The 25,449-nt window shown below is 41.0% G+C and overlaps 1 protein-coding gene across 2 annotated transcripts in view; it reads left to right on the top strand.

The window, feature by feature from the left end:
- Positions 1–25,449, top strand: part of bckdhb (branched chain keto acid dehydrogenase E1 subunit beta) — a 90,938-nt gene that overhangs the window by 33,254 nt on the left and 32,235 nt on the right. For both annotated transcript variants that reach the window (XM_034698359.1, XM_034698358.1), the window contains exons 7-8: positions 4,166–4,263; positions 11,458–11,568. In XM_034698359.1, the coding sequence (XP_034554250.1) occupies positions 4,166–4,263; positions 11,458–11,568 (209 nt within the window). The remainder of the gene's footprint in view (positions 1–4,165; positions 4,264–11,457; positions 11,569–25,449) is intronic.

Below are 25,449 nucleotides of genomic sequence, written 5' to 3'. Positions count from 1 at the left end.
TTAGCTGCTAACAGGCTTTTGCCGATCAGTAGGCCACGTTTGCAGTTTCGATAAAATGTCGAGATAAGGCAGTAGTTTACTTTGTTGACAATAGATTATAGTCCCAGTGGTTTCTAAGTATCCTGGAGTGACTGCTTGTAGTCTCTCAGTGAAGAAAAAATAGTTAAAATGAAAAGAATGCAAGCATAAGCAAGAGCAAGCAAAAAAGCGTCAGCACTCCTCAAGAGCAGGAAGTTAGCAGATTCCAGGCTGTAGGAGCAGTGTACCTAAAACTATTTGTCCCACTTCAAGATGTTTTATAATGATCAAAGTGATCTTTTTAAAAATAACCTCAACTAGTCAATCAATCTTTATTTATCTAGTGCCAAATTACAGCAATGCTATCTCAAGATGCTCTCCAAAGATAACAGGTGTAGACTTTATTATGTTATATTATTTAAGATCCAATATCAAGACAGGATAAGATCTAGTCCCCTCTTACAGGCAGGACTCATTCTGATCTCATCTTAATCCACCATGAGTAGAGCACTTTGCAGCATTTAGCAAGTGATAGTGGAAAAACTTCCTTTAACAGGCAGAAACCTCGAGCAGAACCAGACTCATGTTAGACAGACCTCTGTCTCGACCAAGTTGGGTCTGGAAAGAGGGATAGAGGAGAATAAGAGAGAGAGGGAGCGGTGATAGTGATGAGACGAGTAGTAGTAGCTGTTGCCGCTGGAGTCCAGCACGTCCGTATCAGCTGGAGTCTTGAACGTCCACAGCAGGAGGACGTCTTCCGCAGGGGTTCCCAAAGTGGAGGTCACCAGACACTTATTTGGAGTTGTGAGGTGTTTTTTTTTTTTTTTAAGTAACCTATAATTTTGTAGATTGTCCATCACTGTAAATATATTTTTATAAAAGTAATTAAATTTGAAATTAAAACCTAGCAAATCATTAGTTTTCTGCCTTTCTTTGTTGCTAGATGACTCCTAAGTTTAGGAGAATTAGTTACAAAAGCATCAGTAACAGAGGTTAATTCATAGCAGTAGGGGTGAGCCCGACTAAGGATTTGCTTAGTTGAATCTGATTCATCAGATTTTGCCCATAGTGGATGAATAGTTGAATGTTTGTTGTTTTTCCTTATTGACCCAAAGTCTGCATGATGGTGACCGCATGACAATATTACACATAACCCTTTACAATTAAGAGACTCATAGCTTAAAGTAAAAGGGACAACAGAATATTATAAGTATAAAACTTAGATTTTTTAAATCTATATTGCAAAAACAACGAGGTGATGAAGGAGAGAAAACTCAAATAAGGCCACCATCCATTAAACATTGAACAACACGCCGTTATAGAATAAGGAATCAGGAGATATTTAAACAGTGTTCACACAGCAGAGAGCAGCACTGCAGAGCGTAGTTTGTCCAACTTAAGACTAAACATTTGTATAATGTTCAAAATCAAACCTGAACCAGCTAAAGGGTTTTTAAATCTCTTAACAGAACCTTTTAAAACAGTCTTTCATCACGTCTTTGTCTGCTTGAGTCTTTTCACATTGTGCGTGAGGAAAACCATCGTGTGTACGGGCAGAAGTGCGCTCCTTGATTTGTTGACTGTAAATCCTGTCTTTGAGAATATCCTCTCTGATGGCGTGGAGGTGGATGGGATGCTGAGGATTGTTTTTGAGGCTTCGGACAGCTTTGGGTATTCCTGTTTGTTCTTTTGGCCCCGTACAGTTTTTGTGTGGTCCGGTAATCCTTGATCTCACAGCCCTCTTCATGAAGCTGCTCCTCATCTTCATCACTAGTTTGTTAGATCAACTGAAGTTTTATTTCCTGACATTTTGAGCTACCATGAACGTAGAAAGATTTAAAGACCAGCTGAGGTACGTCTGCTCCACAGCTCCCGCTAAATGGGAGAGTCCACCTTTAATTACCAGGGGAGATTTAATTACCACTTTAAGGAGATTTAACACTTCAAGAGCTGTTCTCAGAATTACATTAAATAAGTCTATATTTATATCCAAATAGGATATATGAGACACTATTTTTAAGGGAAACAGGAAAATAATGTAAAATTAGACATTGAGCACCCCCATGGTTTGAATGGAATGATCCACGTTTCATATGCAAATATTAGACTATGAGATTGGCAGTTGACTAAGACTCGTTAGAACGAATCGTCAAATATTCAACTATTTGGGGTCACCCCTACATAGCAGCACAGGAAACAAAGCCACATATGCATGTAGGTTGCTAATTTTCTGCAGACCAGCAAAACGAAGTGTGAAGCTACAAGTTCTTTAAGGGATAGTGGGGGTCGCAAGTCTTTGGCACTTATATTTTGGGGGTTGCTGGCTGAAAAGTTTGGGAACCTGTAGTCTACGGCAGCTCAGAAAAACCTATGAGACAAGGGAGCACAGGGACTCTAGAAAGGTCTATGGTTAGTAACTTTAATGGGACAGGTAGAGTTAAAGTAAGTGATGAGGGGGTTTGGGGGAAGGGGGTGAGATAGGATCCCAGTGTGTCAGTGCACCAGTTCCCCCGGCAGTCTAAGCCTATAGCAGCATAACTAAGAGCTGTCTTCACTTTTCTTTCCATACATTCAGCCTCTACTACTGCAACCATAAGTCAATGTTGTTAGTTTTTGATGGTACAGTCAGTGTTAATATGTGCTCTAAGGCAGTTTCACAATTGAATCAAAAACAAGCATTTACTTGATGGTAACTGTCTTTTCCTAGGATGTTGATGTTTGGCTTCACTTTGAAAACTTAAAATGAGCTAAAAAGCACATTTATTATTAATGTATAAGTATAATTCAGGTGTTTTAAGAATCATGCATTACTCAATTATTTTATCATTTTATTAAGTATCCTAAAATCAATGAGCAAATCCTTGTGCAGTTTCCCAAATTTCCTCTAGGGGTGCCAACACCTCAGCTATTGTAGGGTGACGGAGGCAGCCAGCTCTCCCCGGTCCACATGCCTCTGATGATCTCTGCCTAGGTTATGAAGTCATGTGTTTAATTGCTGTGGCCTCTCTTTTGATAGAAACCACACACTTGTCTCATCGAGCCTGCTAAGGCCTGAGATTCTACTTATTAAACCATAACCTAGTTTTCAGAATTCAATTTTAAGATTCTTTAAAATGCTATTATTCCACTCAAGTGGCCTATTTTCTGTCTGCTCTGAAAGTTGCTGATGATTCATCCTCCATGTTGTTTCAACAAAGTGAGTCGTGGGGGACGGATGGACGGCTACTTTTTCTTTCCTAAATGGCTTAAAAGGATCATGGGAGTCATTCAAGGTTTCCAGAGAGGTCTTAATGTTAGTGTCTCCGCAGAGTATAATTACAGCTTAATTGTAATGCTGACTTAATTTGCTGCCATGTGGGAAAGCATTCGGTAGTTTGATTACCTAGAATCCCCCTCACACGTAACGATCCTGTGATCTGTGTGAGTTACAGCCCGGCTCTGAGTATTGTGAATAACATTTAGAGAAAGTTAATAATGCATGTTATGATTCGATGTTGTTTCCTGGCAGTATAAATAGTGCTAATAATAAGCGTGTGTGTTTGAAGGTGTTGGCAGTTTTGGTTTATGATAAGCTTACATTGTAATGGTTTCCATGGCTGCTTCAGCTTTCCAAGCGGTTATTAACTATTATTCAAAGCATATACTTACACACACTCTCTGTTGGAGTTTGGTTCAAAGAGATGTTGGCTGCTGGACTCTCCACTTTGGATGGATGTCCTGTTTCTGTGGCCCCTTTCTGATTCATGTCCCATCCCACCAATGTGTTGTTGTCATTTTGAATCAGGGTTCTGGGCTTGCAGCTGGCAGGAGATAACATGAGGTCATACTTTAGGTTCTGCTGATAAAAGTACACTCTGTCTTTTAAGAGATGAGGTTCTGGAAAAAAAAAAACGTGTAGAAGTATTTGAAAATAACCAGACAAAATGTTCTGCACTTAGAGTTTGTGTTCTAGTCTTTCACTTCGAGGTCTGCTCAGTTTAGGATTTGAATATTTCACATGAAACCACAGGGCACTTAGTGAAAAGATCATTGAGTGTTCCGTACACTACAGACCCTCTTTTATTTTACGTGAGCTTGCATGTAATGTGATTGTGTGTGAGCTCTGAGGGTTTATTAATGTGTTATTGATACGTTTGTGTTTCCGCAGTGGAGCAGGTTCCCGTGGAGGCCTACACCACCCCTCTCTCGCAGGCCGAGGTCCTACTGGAAGGAAGTGATGTCACTCTGGTTGCCTGGGGGACACAGGTAGGTGATCCTGTGAATCATTGACAGACTCTCAGTGGGTGACCTGAGCAGTTTCAAGTCCTCATCTATGTTTGGATCGTTTTCCATGGCCACAGGAAAAAAAGCAGCCCCGTGTCCTCTCCTCTAAGTGATGCTTAAAGCCACAGACGCGAGCAGTGGATTAACTTTAAATCTGATACAAGCCCCCTCTCTCCCAGCAGGGTCTTATAGCTGGCAGTCTGTGGCTCTATCTTTCCAGACATCTTCACAACATTAGCACTGTTCTTGGCTCTCTGTGTGGTAACATTAAATATATGCTGCACACTTTCCATTGTTTCCTTTCTTTGTTCCGAGAGGTTTTATTTCTGCAGCTCAGTATTAAGATGCCACAGGCTCACCAGGAGTCATCCAGGGCTTTGATTGGACACAGCCACTCTGACAGGCTTAACCTGGCTGTAATGTGCCTGCAGCATGGGAGGGGGCCTGAGGGCATTACAAAGAAAACCCCAAATCTATCCTAGCTCGTGTTAGTGCTGAGTGGTGGATGGAGAAAAATGAAGGTTCAGTAAAATAGTGGAAAGTATTACTGTCCTTTTCAAACACAGCTTTATTTCTCACTGAAGTACCTTCCAGCTCTGTGCTGAGTTCATTTCAAACACATCAGCTATCATCTGACAATGATTTAAACCCTGAGACAACAGCTCAATTTTTGAGGCTTTAAGACTTCAGATTCAGCAGCATGTTATTCATAGAGACCCATATGATCATTAAAAAAAATGAGTGCCCACAATAAACTGAAAAAAACATGGATGTATCCTCAGTAACATCAGCCTTTGGTTTCTGAGTCTGAGTTTTGATACAGAGTGATGGAAGTTGCCATATTGGGAGTGCTGACTCAACCTAACTTTTGGTCGACTTATCAAGAGACTAAGAGGCAGAGTAGCGTTAACAGTACCTCTAATGCAGGGGTGTCCAAAGTACGGCCCGGGGGCCAATCGCGGCCCAAGATCCATTTATTTATGTCCCCAAGCTTCCATATTAAATTGTGTTATTTATAGCACAGAAATTAATCCCATTCTGAATCATCTGTACATTTGTAGTTTCTTTCAAGTGCACAAAAAAAAACTAAAGTCAATCCAGAAATGTCTCAAAAAGCTTCATATGGACAACTTGTATAAAACCAAAGCACTGGCAATTGTTCAAGACGGCAATAAAGAAGAAACACAAGAACTCTTAAAGCTGACAGGTTTTCAAATGAATGTTTTTATCATGATGTGAAAATGTTCTTGATGAACACTAAAAGTTCAGAAGACACAAAAGAGAACACAAGACAAGATCAAAATTATGAAATTGTGCAGAAAAGGCAAAATTTGGTGCATAAAACTAAAATTAAAACAGAACTCAGGAAAATAATCATTTTGTTATAAAATGTTGTCTGCTGGTCAGAAAAGTCTTAAAAACAACATGAAAAAGAAGTGTGATGAAATCCAGATCGTGATCCTGCCATAGGAAAATAATGACTTCAGTTTGTGGAGAAGTGAGGACTACCTAGTTACTGTTTTATTGAGAAAAAAATTTAAATAATTGTTATTAAATGGAAATTTCATATATAACTTTTAGGATTCCTAAGTCTCGGTAGGAGCTGCTGGCCCCGAGGCATTCTGACAACATCAAATGTGGCCCTCTTTGAAAAAAGTTTGGACACCACTGCTCTAATGTATCCCACTTCAATAAGATCCACTATGGAGCCATCACTTTTAATAAAAGCATCATGTTAGATAGCATCATGTTGTCATAGAAGGGGATCAAGGCCTGAATCCTCATCCCTCCGTCTGACTCAACTGATCACATGAGTTTTTGTTTGTCTTTTATTGTTTTAGGTTTCTCGTTCTTGACAATTTAATGGAGTAATAGTTTTATTCCCTACCATAAAAGTCTATACTTTTATTTTATTTTATTTTATTACTTTTCCTTTGTTTTGTTATGTTTTGTTATGTTTTTTTTGTGGTTGTCATTTATAGTCCAACCCTTTTTTTTAAAACATTTTCTGTGTAATGAAGTCTATACCTGATGACTTTATTTGATTATTGCTTTCAAAACTACCTTTTTTTTCTTTTATGTTCTGTTTAATATCGAGCACTTTTATATCTTTGCACTGTTGCATATAAAATACAAATAAAATAAAATACAAATAAAAATAAATAAATTTATAAAAAGAGAAGCGACTAATAAAGCCTGCCAGTAAACATGGACTCAGCAAACTGAAGTACTTCATTCAATAAATTATATTATATAATAATATACAATAATAAACTGTATTTACAGTGGGGCAAAACAGTATTTAGTCAGCCACTGATTTTGCAAGTTCTCCTACTTTGATGAAAATGACAGACCTCTCTCATCTTTCTGAGGTACACTTCCACTATGAGAGACAAAATGAGAAAAAAAAAATCCAGGAAATCACATTGTAGGATTTTTAAAGAATTTATTTGTAAATTATGGTGGAAAAAAAGTATTTGGTCACCCACAAACAAGCAAGATTTCTGTCTCTCACAGACCTGTAACTTCTTCTTTAAGAAGCTCTTCTGTCCTCCACTCGTTACCTGTATTAATGGCACCTGTTAGAACCTGTTATCTGTATAAAAGACACCTGTCCACAGCCTCAAACACTCAGACTCCAAACTCAACCATGGCCAAGACCAAAGAGCTGTCCAAGGACACCAGGAAGAAAATTGTGGACCTGCACCAGGCTGGGAAGAGTGAATCTACAATAGGCAAGCAGGTTGGTTTGAATAAATCAACTGTGGGAGCAATTGTAAGAAAATGGAAGACATACAAGACCATTGATAATCTCCCTCTATCTGGGGCCCCACGCAAGATCTCATCCCGTGGGGTCAAAATGATCATGAGAACGGTGAGCAAAAATCCCAGAACTACAGGGAGGGACCTGATGAATGACCTGCAGAGAGCTGGGACCAAAGTAACAAAGGCTACCATCAGTAACACACTACGCCAAGAGGGACTCAAATCCTGCAGTGCCAGGCGTGTCCCCCTGCTTAAGCCAGTACATGTCCAGGCCCGTCTGAAGTTTGCCAGAGAGCATATGGATGATCCAGAAGAGGATTGGGAGAATATCATGTTGTCAGATGAAACCAAAATAGAACTTTTTGGTAAAAACTCAACTCGTCGTGTTTGGAGGAAGAAGAATGCTGAGTTGCATCCCAAGAACACCATACCTACTGTGAAGCATGGGGGTGGGAACCTCATGCTTTGGGGCTGTTTTTCTGCAAAGGGGACAGGACGACTGATCCGTGTTAAGGGAAGACTGAACGGGGCCATGTATCGTGAGATTTTAAGCCAAAACCTCCTTCCATCAGTGAGAGCATTGAAGATGGAACGTGGCTGGGTCTTCCAGCATGACAATGATCCCAAACACACCGCTCGGGCAATGAAGGAGTGGCTCCGTAAAAAGAATTCAAGGTCCTGGAGTGGCCTAGCCAGTCTCCAGACCTCAACCCCATAGAAAATTTGTGGAGGGAGTTGAAAGTCCGTGTTGCTCAGCGACAGCCCCAAAACATCACTGCTCTAGAGGAGATCTGCATGGAGGAATGGGCCAAAATACCAGCTACAGTGTGTGCAAACCTGGTGAAGACTTACAGGAAACGTTTGACCTCTGTCAATGACAACAAAGGTTATGTTACAAAGGATTGAGTTGAACTTTTGTTATTGACCAAATACTTATTTTCCACCATAATTTACAAATAAATTATTTAAAAATCCTACAATGTGATTTCCTGAATTTTTTTTCTCATTGTGTCTCTCATAGTTGAAGTGTACCTCTGATGAAAATGACAGACCTCTCTCATCTTTCTAAGTGAGAGAACTTGCAAAATCAGTGGGAGGAGGGGAGGGGTTAGACGGAGTCATGAGGAAATGCTACATTCAAATTCATGCTAGTTTTCCGAGACTGCCAACCCCAGCTTTAAGGTTGTGGACTGCCTTATTGATAACGGCAAGGAGTTCCACAGTCTTGGAGCTCTAACGGAGAAAGCCCGGTCACCTTTTGTTATAAGGTGACCGGTGATCTTGGTGCATCCACAGATCGGAGAGGCCTATTGGTAGTGGGATTAATGGGATTAATGGGAATAACTCAAACATATTGGTTTGAGATCACTGTTTTCACTTTCTGTTTATTCAGCACTGATCTGTGGGAGGCTGTGGGAGCAAAAATCATGATATAAGTTATTCTCTGAAAACGGTTTATTTAACTTCATGTTAAGGACTGAAACAGTTCCTCGTATAACTTAATACTTAAACTGAACAGTATACCTGCCTGAAAACTGTATATATATATAATATATAATTTAGCATTTATTTCAGATATGTAGGGCTATAGATTTGTCTAAATATTTCATTTAAGTTCAACTGTTTTTCTTCTCATTTTTAAAAATCAACAAATACAACTTGTATACTTATTTGACTAATAAAATGCCAGAAACTTCCAAATCAAGGCCAATGTGACAACAATCATTGTTGTGTGTGAATTCCAGTACTGGAAAACACCTGGAAAATGGGAGAAAAAGTCAAATGTCCTGGAAAATCCCATATAGTCCTGGAAAATGATTCCAACATGGCTGCGTGCGACCTGACCCTATTAACTAAACACATCCCCATTCATTGAATGTTGAGTGCACACTGTGCTGGAAAAGACAGAGACACTGCGCAACTTTTTTCACATCTTTTCTCCTTCACTTCATAATCATGCATTCACAGAAAACGGGGGTCTATTATTTATGTTTTATGGTACATGAACCTTGTAGAGTGCTCTTTTGATTCAAAGAGTCTTATATTTAAGTTATAGTGTGACCAGTAGAGTCGGGCAGAGAGCTTGGGGGTCTGTGCCTCACAACTTTCTCTGCAGGCTGAGAGCTCAATTTGTTGTGATTAGAGTTAGGCTTAGTATTAGTCTTATGATTAGGGTTAGGGTTAGGATTAGGGTTGTGATAAGGGTTAGGGTTAGGGTTGTGATTAAGGTTTGGTTTAGGATTCGGGTTAGGGTTAGGATTAGGGTTTGGGTTAGGGTTAGAACCAGAACTAAACTTAAGCAAACAGAACCAGTACCAAACTCTTGCAAACAGAACCAGAACCAAACCCAAGCAGACCCGAACGAGAATTGAACCAGAACCGTACCAGAACTGAACCCGAACCGAACCAGAACCGAACCAAATCAGAACCATACCTGAACCGAACCAGAACTGTACCAGAACCGAACCAGAACCGTACCAGAACCGAACCGAACCAGAACCGGACTCAAGCAAACAGAACCAGAACCAAACTCAAGCAAACAAAACCAAAATCGAGCAAACAGAACCAGAACCAAACCCAACCAAACCCAACCAGAACCGAACCAGGAATGTACCAGAACTGAACCAGAACCGAACCAGAACCATACCAGAACCGAACCAAAACCGTACCAGAACCGAACCAGAACCGAACTTGACTAGAACCGTACCAGAACAGAACAGAATCTGAAGCGAACTCAAGCAAACAGAACCATACCAGAACCTAACTCAAGCAAACAGAACCAGAACCAAACTCAAGCAAACAGAACCAGAACCAACTCAAGTAAACAGAACCAGAACCAGAACCAACTCAAGCAAACAGAATCAGAACCAGAACCAACTCAAGTAAACAGAACCAGAACCAGAACCAACTCAAGCAAACAGAATCAGAACCAGAACCAAACTCAATCAAACAGAACCAGAACCAGAACCAAACTGGAGCAAACATTAATAATGTCCTCAGGTTGGCATTGAGAAAAATCTGATGCGTCAGCTTGTGATGGGCTGATCTGATTTCTCCTCTCAGTGAGTATTTGCCCGGTCTTCAAGAAGACTCTCTCTTAAGGAACAGATGAAGCCACGATACACAGCCTCCCCTCCATCACCTGTATCCTATATCCTCACATGTGATTGGCCGCATGGCCGCCATGCTGACCAATCAAAACAAAGTTCTGCTGTGAGCAGAGCTGGGGCTGAGCACTGTGAGAGCTAAGCAGCGAAAGGAAAAAACTGGGAGTCGGCTCTCTCTCGATGCGAGCCGGCTCTTCTGTTTCACTATAAAGCATTGTCTCTCAGAGCCACATCTTTTGATCATGACACATCACTAATGTACTTAGTGTTACAATTATGAGGGGGCCTTGGACAATTTTCTCACCTGTAAGGGGTCCCTGGCTCCAAAAAGTTTCAGAACCCCTGCTCTAGCTAGTAGGAGTGCAACTCCTGATAGTGAAAACAAACGGAACAGAAAGAGCGACACAGCTGCACAGAAACTCCACGTTGTAGACATCCCTGATCATAACAGACATCGCCATGCAGGAAGACAGTTTACATTTTTTAATTCTCTGAGAGATCTTCAAATACAGAGTGCGTCTTTACACCGGTGAGATTTTTCAGAGTTTACGGTAACTCAAATAAAAAAACGTGACATTTTTTATATCGACCACTTAGCAGGATGAATATCAGGATTAAGAAGGTATATTTTGAGTTTGAGTTGAGTTGAGAAACATTTGCGGCCATTTTTGTCATTCAGATCTATTTATGTCATTAATGCACTGATCCTGCTTTTTTCTTAGCTCATTTTATATTTTTTGAGAAAAGAGAAAGCTGAGATGTTGCCCATCATTGTTACTTGGTTGCACTAATAAAGTGAAGTGCTGTACATCTGTGGTTGCAGTATTCTATTATCAATTTGCTATCATTTTTAAGTATGTAAGAGATGATTTCATTGATAGCCATAGACTACATGTCTTTCAATGTAGACTTCCACTGAGAGGAACATATTAGACTATTTAGTAACTAAATTAGGAACTCAATTTAGACTGTCTTACCAGCTTGATCATCAATGAAAATGTCCTGGAAATGTCCTGGAAAATGATCCCTGGTAAAGAGTGGGAACCCTGGAATGACTCTTTGGGATTCAAACCATATTGTGATTTGTTTTAGGGCTTTACACAACCGCTCGGAAATGTATTCAACACTTCTGTGTGTATGCCCTTGAATTTCTAGGTTAACTGTGTTAGAATAAAGAGACATAATGCAAAACAAACGCATGACAGATTTAATGTGTATCAAGCATGACACTCTAGCTGTCTGTACACTACACTGGCTCATTAGATCTAAGGGCATTTTTTTTCTCTTCTCTTTCTTCATTCAGGTCCAAGTGATGAGGGAAGTAGCTGAAATGGCTCAAGAGAAACTGGGGGTGTCCTGTGAGCTCATTGATCTACAGACCATTGTGCCCTGGGACTCTGAAACAATCTGTAAGGTAAAAGAGACACATGTGCACCATCACAAACACAGCACCTGGAGCAGAAACTCCCTCTACCCCTTTTCCACCGAGGCAGTTTCAGGGAGCCGGTGCTCAATTCAGAACCAGTTTTTTGTGTATGGACTGCGAGAGAACCGGCTTCCGCCCAGGAAAACAGGTTCCAGAGCAACACTGACTCTTTGCCGGTCTAGAACCGCTTACGTCAGGGGAGAGGGGGCAGGGGGAAGGGGTGGAGTTGCCGTGACCAAAAAGACACACCAAAGGAGTTTCTGCCATTTACCTGCAGCGAAAAAACAACAAAGACAAAGCCAATGGATTCCAAGGCTAAGCAGTGGTTCCTTGTGGTTTGGTCTGCAGGAGATCCAAAACAAGCTGGAGCAACACCAGCAAGCATGCTACGTTTTCCTCCATTGTTGTTATAGTGAGGGAAAGTTGACGCTAGCGCTGCAGGGAAAAGCGGTCACGTAGAAGTTATACTTGGCGCCGCTCGAGTGGCTGCTTGTTGCAGCAGCTCTCTCTTCTCGTTGTTCTTTTTTCAACTTTTTGTTCATATCTGTTTAGTTCTCTTTGTATTTGGAGCCTGTCATGTCTTTTAATGACTCATTTGTTAGCCATAGACACCAAACTGGCTACATTTGCAGTGGTGTTTTTGCTATTTCTGTTCCTGTGTGTGTCCGGAGATCCTGCGTGTATCCATGGTAACATTGTTCACATACGAGATCAGCTGTTAGCTGCCCGTAGCATGTTGATGCTAAACGATACGAGGCCCGATGTTCCCTGTGAGCTGAGGAGAAGGAGGCAAGGACGACGTGCTGCTACTGAGGTGCAAGCTAAGAAAAGACGACATGGACCTGTCCTTCCACCCACCGTTATGGGGACTGTGGGATCTGTCTACGATGAGGTGGACAAGCTAACCCAGCACCAGAGTAGCATCATGCTAACAGAGCTAACACAGGACACGAACGCCACATTAGAAGGATTTCAGCTGCTGTGGGCGGACAGGATACAGGAGAGCAAGACTGAACTAACTGGGGAAGAAGGCCAGCTCAGTCCTGGACCCTGTGGAGGTGGTGGCTGACAGGAGGATTATGGCCAAGCTGTCGACTTTGATGAACATTTTTTTTTTTTGATATATATTCTGATAGATTAGATATAATTTGACATAGAGTGGTCTAGACCTGCTCTGTTTGTAAAAGCGTCTTGAGATAACGTTTGTTGTGATTTGGCGCTATACAAATAAAGATTGATTGATTGATTGAGAAGTGACGTCATGACGTGGCTCTTCTACGGGCTCATGCAGTCGGAAAAACAAACTGGTGCAGAGTGGGTACCCCTTTTCGACCGAGGCAGTTTAAGGGCTGGTTCAGAGCCAGAGCTCCATTGAGAACCAATTTTTCATGTTTCGGCTGCGAGTGAACCGGCTCCCGGCTGGGAAAACCGGTTCCAGGCGACTCCAACTCTTTACTGGTCTAGAACTGGGAACTGCCTACGTCAGGGGCGAGGGTTGGGGGGCAGGGTTGCCGTGATCAAAAACACCGTTTCCGTCATTGTCCTGCAGTGAAAAAATAAGAGACTAATGGATTCCAAGGCAAAGCAGTGGTCAGCCGAGGAGACAAGCTGCCGTTGTCCGCCATCGTTGTTGTTGTGAGGAAAAGTTCACACTAGCGCTGCTGGTTACATAAATCTGACGTCATGACGTGCCTCTTCCACGGGCTCGAGCGGGTGGAAAAACAAACAGAAGCCGTGTTGGTTCGCAAGTTCATCCAGCTCCGAACCAGCGTGAGCACCAGCCCTGAACAAGAACCAGGTTCGTGTTGGCCGAAAAGAGATGTAATAAATGTATATGTAGAAATTAAACAACACAAGTAGATCCTAAAAGTCTGGCATACATTATATGAAGGCAGTTGTGGCTCAGTGGAAGAGTGGGTTGTCTCGCAATTGGAAGGTTGATGGTTCAATCCCAGGTCTGGTTTTCCACATGCTGAAGTGTTCTTGGATAAGACACTGCAAAAAGCTCCCTGGTGGCTGTGCAAGTGGTGTATGAATGGGATCAGTTAATGCCGACTGTAGCTTTATGGAACAGCTTGCCTTCAGTGTATGAATGTAGTGTGAATGGGTGAATGTGACATGTAATGTAAAATAACTTTGAGTAGGTGGAAGACCAGAGAAAGCAATATATAAGTATTTCCTATTCCATCATTCTAGCACCACTGAAGAGCTGTATTCCATCGGAACCGACCGTACCTAATCCTACTGTAAATGTTGTTATTGTGGTTCAGAGGAAATGTTCCTCTCTGGACTGTGTGGTTTTCTTCGGTGCAGGATAAACAGGATTCCTTCAACAACTGGTAAGGCATGATCACTGGTTTGTTGAGCCTCAGCTCTCATGAAGGCTATGGTGCTCACCAAAGCAAAATATTTGTTTGGGACAACTTTGGGAAAGGAAAAGCTTTCCAATGGGTACTCCATCCTTATTTATTTTGAAATGGGAGAAGGAGCACGCAATGAACAGTTTTGGAAGTAGTGGCATAGACGGATTCTTTCCTGGTAACCACTGGCAAGTTACGGTAGATTAAACAGTGTGAGTGCATCCTCTCCATTCTCATGACGCTTGTTTTCCGTGGCCCCTGCACACAACACATTCTGTCTCCTTGTTTCAGCATGCAGATGAATAACCAAATACATTTTAATTTGACACATTTATTATCCAATTTTTCATGCACCTCTGGTAAGACATTTGACTTTGTCGGCGGGGGCCGTGCTGCTCCTGCTGCCAAGCAAATCTTTTAACCAACAGTTACAGCACGGGAAAAAATAGGTGTGTGTGTGTGTGCGTGTGAGAGAGAGCAGTAATTTAATAGGAAGTCAATTGGAACTGATGGCAGTGACTGAAGTATTGTGCTGTCGCTGAAGGACTCACAACTCCCAATGAGCTGAAGTCTGTTTCAGATGGTTTGCTCAAAGAGGGACGACTTCACAAATGAACGTGGAGTTTTTTTTCCCCAATGTAGTGCCCCATTAAAACAACTGCCATGAAATTGACAAGAGTGTTTATGTGCTTCCTAGTTGCCTGAAGCCTGGCCTGCCACCTCAGGCTTGTCAACAACATCTCCCCTTGTCATGTCCTCCAGACAAACGCCCTCTTGAATGTCTGTCCCTTTATAAAAACCCATAAACAAATTTCCCCTCAACTCCGATACACACAGCTCGTGTTCCCTCTCCCATATTTGGCAGTAAAGTCAATGCAGCATTAAACTGATACACTGGTTTCTCTTAAGTACTTCTCTTACATTTTGGTGATTTTCTACTTCTCTGTTTTGCTGGCTGAGCACAGAACAAACAAACTTTTTTTTTTTTATCATTGAGCTATTAACATATCTCATTGAAGGCACAGAATTAACTCTGTGCCAAATCATGATGCATATCATCCAGACTAATGCATTGGGAATGAGCGTAAAGGACATATTATTCTATCTTTTAATTGATCTGGCTCATGTAGGCAAACATCCAGGTGTGCATCAGCCTCAATAAAAGATGAATGTGAATCTAGCAGTGGTGTTCAGGCTTGTCATCATCATAAATAAAAGGTTGAGGACGCAGTGCTGGTTTGATGCACAAGGCATCAGTATAATATTTATGTGTCCATGATGCATTTAAGGTGCTGGAACATTATGCTGAGGTAAGTGTGGATGACTGCCAATGTGATTTGCATTGATTTTGCCTGTTTTTCTAATAATTCTTTGGAAGTAATTAAAAATAGATAAAGACACATTTCCACTTACATTACAAAGGTTTGATTTGAGATAGTTTTTTATATGAACTCTAGTTTATCGTTTCTTTGGTATAAAACAATAATTTAATCAGTCTGCTTGTCAGTTAACAGACATTTTGACAAGGGTAAATGTCTGTGCAATTGATTCAATAAAGGAGATCAAAGCAATGTTAGTTGAAACACCAACATGAGTGCAGGCTTCTATTACATTGTGTAACTGTGATGTATGGGTTTGAAAGAAAAACCGAACTGATTATATAGCATCCAAAAAAATGAGATTATTTTTCAACAGCACATTGAAATATGTTTTTCTTCTACCTACATTGAGTGTCATTACCACCCCAATTCCAAAACAGTTGGGACACATGTAAAATGATAATATAAAACATAGTTTTATGGTTTATTGGTTAAAACCAATAATTAAATTAGAATTGTGCAACGGCATGATATCAGATGTTGAAAATAATTTGAACAGTTGGGACAGAGATAATATAAAACAGAAGTAAATATTGGAAGGTGTTCACCACTCTGACAGACTACGTGAGCAAACAGTTCAGCAATTTCAAATGTGACTTGGCTTAAAATGGCTAAAAACTTTGGACTTTCAACATCCTTAATTAAAAGATTCAGAGAATCTGAGAATATGTCTGTATAAAAGGGCGATAAATATAAATCTGTACTGATTGGCTTTGATCTCTGGGCCCTCAGGCAGTGCTGCATTAAAAAAAAGACAACTCTGTAGTGGAAGTCAACGCATGGGCTCAACATCACCTGCAAAAACCATTTCCTGTGAACACAGTTTGTCTAAACTGACCTGCCTGTAATCCCATATAAGGCAAAAATGAGACATTTCACTTTTAAACTCCAGAAAATGGTTTCTGGTTAAAGGTGACATATCATGCAAAATGGACTTTTTAATGGTTCTCTACCTGAAATATGTGTCCCTGGCATGTCTACAAACCCCCAGAGAATGAAAAAAATCCATTCTGCCCCTGTTCTGATTTCTCCACCTTTCTGTAAATGTGTGTGAAACGAGCCGTTTCAGACTTCAGTGTTTTTGTTACGTAACAACAATATCCGGTCTGTCACGGAGTCAGAGCTCTGAGCTTGTTCAGCCCATAGACTGTATTAAATAATACTGAATCCCCCCTCCGTTTTTCATTACCTGCACAAATGTATGCTAACAAGGAGCTTAGGAGGGAGGCATGCTAGTTGTAGGCTGTCTTAATAAACACAAAGGTCGGTTTGACTCCCCACGTCTGCAGATTTGAAGATCTAGTGGATGATTTTTTATTTGTCATGGATAAGTGCTAGCGCTAGTTAGCATAGCCACATAGCTACATGTTCGTAGCTGTGCACCAAGACACATGTCGACATACTGATAAATAAAACAACAAGAAACACTAAATCTGTGAACAATCCTTCAGAAAGGTCCTGCTACAGGCGCCTCTCCGTCAGGATCAGATTCTGGATCAGATTCAGAGGGTTGAAGTAACGCGATCTCTGAGCAGCCGTGTATATTCAGCCAACATGTAAACATTAGATCAACGTGCTGCACAGCCGAGGCACATCCACTTCCTGAGGGGGCGTGGTCAGAGAGAAAACAGAGTGTTCTGAGGAGGGCTGAAGAAGAGGACTTTTCAGGCATGCCAAAACCTGATCTCAAAGGGTTTTTTTGAGCACAAACTTTAAAGACATGTTTTGGGGACCTCTTAGACCAATATATATTGATGAAAAAAGCGTGATATGCCACCTTTAAAAGAAGAGGTGATACAACTCGATGGTAAACAATGACATTTTTCAATGTCATCATTTTGTAGGTTCTTCCACTATTTTCTATTAAATATGACTTGCAAACTATCAAATTCTCAGCTCTTATGTAATTGGGGTTGTACATTGAGTGTCAATCTGAGAACAACAAGATAGACCCTGGAGGTTAAGGCTGAGTGAAGCGGTGGATTAACAAAAAAGCTTCTAATGAGAAACATGGTCTTTTGTGTCCTCATTAACCCCTCAGAACTGTACCCTTACTGTTTGATGCTGAACAGCTTGTGGGCGGGCATGACATCTTAATGGTTCAGTCATCACATTCATCACAAACTGATACAGAACCAGTTTAAGGGACAAGTTTGAGATTCAACAAGACATTTTTTCAGATTTAAAGAGACAGTACGAAAACAGTTTAGTGACTTTTGTACCTACTGTAGGTTTTTACTCTGAGCTTTGTAGAGGAAGCTGATGGGAGCAGTTGACTGTTGGACATAAACTGCTAACTCACCGCTTAACACAATCATTTTATAAACACCAGTTTAAATAGAGAATCAGTTTATAGGGCCAGAAGCAATGAAGCAAAAAGAAGCAAATGACAAATTCATCTGTCGTTAATTTTTATGAACCAATGGTGGGTAGCCTCATCCAGAACATGACAGGAGCAGCTGGCACTACAATCTGAAGGAGTACAGAATTAACAGTAGAAGTAACACAAAATTATAATATTTCATTACATGTCTTTATCCAAAAGGTTGAAAGGTGTCCTCATAATGTCCTCTATAAACACTCTTAGTCATTGTGAATGTCAAATACTTCAGAATGACCAAAATGTATGCAGAATGATTAATCAGTGAACTGACCAATCACATGAGCTCAAATTTAAATCTCCAATGATTAATATTTTCTTCACTGCATAGTCCAGACACCTGGTGTCCTATGAAAACCTCAACATAGCTGACATGTTTTTGGCTCAGTAAATAAACAATAGAGATACGGTGGACTCTTTTTGTGAAGCGTCTCATCTTTGATGAATAAATTTTTTTTTTGGACCAGTGCTATTCCTAGCCCCAGAGAGGGAGTAACCCAGACCCTGTGTCAACTTCTTAATTCAAAAGATTGTACACCTGGTGTCCAGCTTTTCCGGCAAGCACACATCTCAGTAAAGCTGGCCTTTTGTACCTCTTATTAACTGGTCGTCAGATGCGGTGAGTGTGCAGACGGAGAGATAGGCCGCAGACACACATCCGGCTGCTGGCAGCCAATTAAAATTTTCCTGTGAGTCACATTCGCCTCGCGTACCTTTCAGACGAGGATGTGTACACGTGTGTGTGTGTGAGAGTGTGTGTTATGTGGCTTGCACATTTATATGCAGCCTGCATGTTGTTTTTGAGCCTGTGTATTTAAAATAAATGGAGAATGATATGTATTTAAGCATGAGCGATCATTAAGGCAGCAGAATGTGCCATCCCTCTGTTTCCTGAGGGATTCATTCTGGCTGCCACCAGCTATACTTGGATCTAAATTTATTCAACAGTCTCTCTGACAAAGGGTATCATAGGCGGAAATTGCTGTGAATGTAGAGAAAAAGTGTATTTTGTTTTATCCTGCTGCCGAGAGCGGTCCAGTAAATGTAACAGTTGATCTTTAAGGGATAAACAAAATGGCTGGTTTACCTCTGCCAGACCAACGGCTTTGATGATATGCTGTGGGAAGTTGTGCAATGGTCAGAGCACATGTGGAGATATAGTTTGTAAGAAGCTCATTCCAGAAGCACACACTGCAAAGGAGCTGTTTAGACTCCTCTTTAACTAGTCTGCTCTACCCCCTGTTGTTTGATGGCTTTTATTCACCATCAGATGCCCAGTTAGCTGATATTTCTATCCGCGCGTACATGAATCCACATTTGCTTGCTTGACTTGGCTTTGACATTGCCAGTCGGCAGTAAAAAAAGAAACTACACTCCCATTATTCTATTAGCCCATAGCTGCTGATTCAGCCTCATTCTCAACTTTTCCAGATTCTGAATCCTGCCAGTGACAAATCAGAGTGGCTCATCAAGGCCGATCTGTGAAACAGACATCGGTTTTAAACCATGTAGTATCCACGACACACACACACGCACACGCACACGCACACACACACACACACAGGGCGACTCCACAGTCCATGTGCTTATGCTTACCCCTGAGTGAATATAAATCATGTCATGAGAACTTTTGTGTAAAGAATGACCTGTTCAGCCTTAATACACCCTTGGATAGTCACTTTTTAAACTACAAAAATATATTAAATACATATGAACAAATCACTTGATGGCAACATAACCTTTTTAATCGGGTTCTGAAAGTTGTGAGGATGAGTGTAGCAGTCAGTCGAGGTTTTGCAGCTGTCTGAAACCGTCTGCTTGGCATGTATAACTTTAATTAAATTCATTGGTCATTCCAATTTCTAATTAAAAGTGACAGCATTAATCCCTCCTGATCAAAGTTTTATAGCAGAGTTTTGTTAATACGGTTTAAAGTTGTAAAGATACAAGAACATTTAATGTCTTTCTTACTGTGCACTGCCTTACATAAAAGAGTCAGAAGCCCAGTGTTCTTCCTTCTTCCTCTGATTGATGTATGCAAAGGGTGAACCTTACATCCCTAATAACTCTAAAAGGTAACTCCACACGTTGTGCCCGGCCAAGACGCTATCACTGTGAGGAGTGTGTGTTTTCACAGCCTCTGTTGTGTTGGTATCTCTTAGTTACTCACCGGGCACAAAGCTCTTGTCTGTCATTCTCTCTTTTCGTCTTCATATAACTTCTGCCTCTCTCACTCGTATACTATTTTTGACTCACCCTGCAGATTTTTTGCTCATTTCAAGCACGGGGGAGTAGCTACGTTAAGGCATGTCTTCATTGCAGGTCTGTGCTAGCAAGAGAGTCCCATCTGCTCCTATAAACGTCATAACCCATCTCCAAGATCTGCCTTATGAGGGCTTGAACCCCATGGGCTTGAAGGGGGGGATGTACAAAGTTCTCATTTGGTCCTTTTATGAGGTAGAGCAATGATTAGATTGAATTTGTTTGCCTCTACTATCCACATAATGGCCCAGCGGTAATGGCTTGTTTACCAGAATACCTCCTCTGGCAGCATTAAGACAGCTTGTAAATTTTGATATTTGTGACACATGTAGACCTTTGCTGCTGTGGTGAAATCCTCAAACACTGGATCTGTTCTCTGTTTTAAAATACCGGTAACATCAGCAATCCAAAAAGTCCTTATGACCAATCCAGAGTTTATTAAGCCTTACAGAGTTTAATGTTTTTAACAACAGCTGCCTCCCTGTGGCTTCAGCTATTGTTCAAAACTGTCAGAATATGACATGTCAAAGCAGTATTTTACATCGTGAGAAAGGCTATTAAAAATCTTTCCAAATGGAAAGACATTTTTGATATCAGGACATCTTGATTCGTTCAACCAGACCGAACCAAACCAACTTCATGCTCCTATCCATGGACGTGGGATGGCTTTTGGGTCCCTGGTGGGCCTGGTAAAAGTTTTTCTTCAGCACATTGTCTTCCCTTGATAATGTCTCTTGTCCCTCTGAAGTCTCTGTGATGCCTGGATCCCAGCCCTTTTGGTGATGCAACTAATTTGGCTGAACCTGTTCAACCCTCCAAAAAACACATGCAGGAGGAGTCAGTTAAGGACAAGCACTGCTCAAGTGCACGAGTATCTTCCAGCATGAAAATAAATGACCGAGGCAGGACACAGGCTGTGTTAGATAGACTGTTGATATAGGAGGAGGAGGAGATGTAGGGGAGGGTGGTGGGGGGGCTAAAAGAGATTGTGCCGCAGCATCTGTTCTGTTTCTTGGAAGTGATGCAGGTGGTAGTGTCTTCATGTTCTGAGTGCTCTTGTGTATGTTGACTCACTGCACAGATATGACCTCCTTATCAAGGCTCTGTTTGCACCTCCTACTCTCTTTTAATGGTTTCAAACTGTAATGTGTGTCCACAGCCAAAAGACACCAGGTAAACACAGCTTACGGAAGCAGGCGGCAGTCAGTCAGGCAGGACACAGGACACTCAGATATGTTTGTTTGTCTTCCACTGAGGTGGAAGAAGACATTAAAGCAGACGGCCCGAGGGAGCCAGCAGTGTTTTCTGCTCAGTGTCAAGTCCAACGTGTAGTTCTGGTCTTGACAGCTGTGGTGGTTATTGTTCTAAATGCCACCTACAGTAATTATACAGAGTAAATGATCTGTCATTTGCAGTTGCCATAAAGAGACTTTAGCAGAGCAGTGCACAAGTGAGTGATGGAAAAAATTACAGCCACACGATAATCTGGAACATAATCATTAAAAGGATGAGAGTTAAAAAACATTTAATCGTCTGTATTTATGCAGAACTGATCCTGGCTGACTTTGATGGAAACAGTCTCTTGATTATGATTAAAAACAGACCCTCCAACAGTTTCTTTTCTTTACATATTGAGGCCTCAACCCTAAGTTTAGTATTCATGACCAAAGACTGCTTCTGGCTGATGATTCCAGTTGAAAAACCAAACAATGGATAACCATGCACTGAGCTTTACCCTCAGGCCCGCTCCTCCTTCCCTGAACATGTTTTGGAAAATTTGATCTGATTTTGAAATTTTGGAGTGTCAGGATTATTGTGGTAAAATGAGCTTTCAATTTGTTGATCATTTTTCCTTGAGGCAAGAATCTGCCAAAGGTTTTTACATTTCCCCAGTAAGACAGGGCTGATCTGCCACATCTGGCAGTAGTGCTTTTAATAACCTCATAATAAACATCAAGAGTTCTGCTCCATTCACAGGAGACCCTGAGCTCAGCTACAGAGTAAATGATGTCAGCTTATTAACAATTCCATAACTTCAAGCCTTTTTTTTTTTTTTGTAGATGCTTGGTGGAAGAAATCAACAGACTTCTTCAAATTTTGAGTTGTGCAGAAGCCAGAGCAAAGCGACACATTAACATTTTACGAGGACTGGATGCTTTCCTTATGGCACCAATTAAGAAGCCTGCTTTGACATCTCTCGCAGAGAGCAGCCTCATTATCCTAGTGTTTCAGCTACAATCATGTTGAGTTATGAAAATGTCTGGAACACATCCAAAAAAGCCAGCTTTTTGAGCGGCTGCTTGGAAATTTGTTGAAACAAGTCTGCTTCTGCAGAGCACGCTTACCTCATCCTAGTATTCCTGTTGCATATGGTAGCTTATGGATCTGGCAACATCTCTTCTCATCTTAGATCCAGCTGCAGCTTCTAACAAGCTCTGCATTTCCACGAAATTCAACGAAGGTACATGAAAATTATGACCCATTCTCTTTACTTCATTTCCCAAAAAGAAAGACGAGCTTCAGACTTGTCATAGTTAAGATGATATAGAACAACAAATCATAGCTTCCAACAGGTGTCCTCCAGATGATGACCTGCTTCCTGCTCCTGTGATATTATCTAGCAGGGCTTGTTTCCACTTTCAGATGTGAGCAGGGCTGTGGTAAAAACTGGCTTTAAAACTTTCTGTTACAGTAGCAATGGTACTGACTGTTAGCAGAGTGAGTAAACCAGCAGCACTGAAATTGTAACCTCATGAGTTTCTGATAACTTATTGGTAATTCCTTAAAAAAATCAAGTCAGTCAAACACTTTGAAGAGTATAATACAACATAAGACAGTCTCTATCAAAAGCAGTACATTTTAGCCACAATGTGGATGCAATACAAAAATATAAATCACGCTTCTTCAGTTGCAGATGTAACTGGTCCAATAAGAGGCTTGTGAATTTGTACACCAGTGGTTCCCAACCAGTGTTACCTCTGAGCGTTTGCCACATCTGCCTTACATGGAAAATTTTTTTGTCTTTCAGTTGACTTGAAAAATACTGCTCAGTTATACCATTATGGCCACTGACAGGTGAAGTGAATAGCTTTAATCTTCTTATTACAATGGCACCCGTCAGAGGGTGGGGTATGTAGGGCAGCAAGTGAGCATTGTGTCCTTGAAGCCGATGTGCCTGAGGATGTGAGCAACTTTAACAAGGACCAAATTGAGATGGCTAGACAACTGGGTGGGGGCATCTCCAAAACTGCAGCTCCTGTGAGGTGTATCTGTTCTGCAGTGGACAGTATCTACCAAAAGTGGTCCAAGGAAAGGAAGCTGGTGACCAGATCATTGGCTGTAAAGGCTCATCGATGTACATGGAGAGCAAAGACTTGTTGCTGTTTGGTCCAACTGAACAAAAGAGCTAAGGGAGTTCTCATTGCAAAAAAGTTAACACTTCTGAGAATACACAGTGCATCATAGTTGGTTGCATATGGGTTTGCTTAGCCGTAGACCTGTCAGGGGGCCGTTGCTTACCCCTGTCCACTGCCAAAAGCAGCATTTGAGCACCAGAACTCGGCCAAAGAGCAATGGAGGAATGCCTGAAGGATCTCAATAAATTCAAGGACTTTACGGACCCCCAGTGGTCTAGATTTCAATCCAATCAAGGATCTGTGTGATGTGCTAGACCGGGGTTCCCAAAATGTGAGTCGTGATCCCATGGGGGGTCGCGAAACACAAATGGGGTGTCATGAGATGTTTTTTTTAATTATCTAAAAATAGTACATTTACCCATTATAGTAAAAAGTATTGACAAAAATAGTAGCTGAACTTGAAATAAAACATTGAACATAAAAAATGTAATGAGTTTTCTGCCTTTCTTTTTACCAGATGACTCCGAAGTTTAGTGTTAGTGAACAGTTAATTATCAAAAGCATCAGTAGCAGCAGGTTAATTCATAACAGCACAGGAAACACAGACACATGCTCATATAGGTAAGCTAATTTTCTGCAGACCAGCTAAATGAAGCCACATTAAATCACTTTGAGGGACAGTGGGGGTCACATCACTTTGGCACCTTTATTTTGGGGGTCGCGGTCTGAAAAGTTTGGGAACCCCTGTGCTAGACAACCAAGTCTGATCCATGGAGGCCCCACCTCACAACTTACAGACATGAGAGGCATGCTGCTAACATTTGGCGCCAGCACAGCACACCTTCACAGTTCTAGTGGTGTACATGTCTCATCAGGTCAGGGCCAAAACAGCCTTACGCAACATTAGGAAGTAGGTCTTATTGATATGGCTGATTGGTGTACACATTTCTATTTTGGCATCAATACTAAATTTATAATATAGGGTGATTTTCTCTATTTTTTACATTGACTAATAAAACCACCAACTTGACTTGTTAACTGCAGAGAGCATTCCTATTAATACCTCTCAAAATACAAATGTTCACATTTTAATCCATTTGAAGTCTTAGCAGCCCCAATGTCAACGCGTCCAAACTTATTGTGGAGGAACAAAAGGGAAGAGCTTAAACCTAAGTTCCACAGTTCCAAATTCTTATATGAAAAATTCAGAATTGGCATAAGATGGTGTCTGACTTTAAATCCATTCAAGCCAAAGTACTTGGAACATCACGTTTGGTGTTCATGAAGAGGTACTCGAGCTGCTGTGATGGGACTTTGGGGATCTGGTAGACAAAGATCCCATTTACTCTTTCCTACCTGAATGTGTCCTGGACAGATCAAATCACAGCCGGATTTTTTTTTATGGCCAAGTATAAATGTCTCCAAGGAGTATTTCAAGACACCACTGTGATGGTGTGATGTTAAAAAGGTCATAGTCTGTTTTTTTCAGTATGCAGATATGCTCTTTACCTACACACAGTCAAGCTACGTCAGTGAGTAGTTCATTATGGAAGCATATATGTACCAAAATGAAATGAAAAGGCAAATTTGAAAATTAAATTGCATTAACAGAAATGCTTTTTAATTTTCTAAATGTGCGCATTATTTGACTCATAAATAAAATTAATATTCAATAAGCCTATTTGCATTTTAATTTTATTTATTTTTTTATTTTTTATTTTCAGAGCACCACCTTCAGACAGACTCCAACAGTTTTACATCATTCTCAATCATCATGACATATAATTTTCAATCAGTTCAGACTGCCAGTGTCCATATCTGTCCCTCCTTTCATCGTCCATCTCCAGTGCAGTGCTCCCTTTTTTTTCCCCCTTCCCTAGGGTCTCAAAAACAATGAAAATAAAGGATTTACTTGATAGGCAAGTAACCAGATTCAAAGCAAAATAAAATATATAGGTCATGTGTTGATAGACAGAAATAAATAACACAAATAATATGTTACATGTACGTTTCTGGGGCACACGTGTGTGCGGGCACCCCAGCCTGTGCCCACCCACACAGCCCCGCCGCACATTTGTACATAAAAGCTTGCATTTTAATTTTCATCAGAAACAATGCTAATTATCTCACAC

This window comes from Notolabrus celidotus, chromosome 12 (genome assembly GCF_009762535.1).
Source record: "Notolabrus celidotus isolate fNotCel1 chromosome 12, fNotCel1.pri, whole genome shotgun sequence".
Taxonomy (NCBI): domain Eukaryota; kingdom Metazoa; phylum Chordata; class Actinopteri; order Labriformes; family Labridae; genus Notolabrus; species Notolabrus celidotus.
The sequence above is the reverse complement of the archived record's forward strand: the minus strand, read 5'-3'. Positions and strand labels throughout refer to the sequence as shown.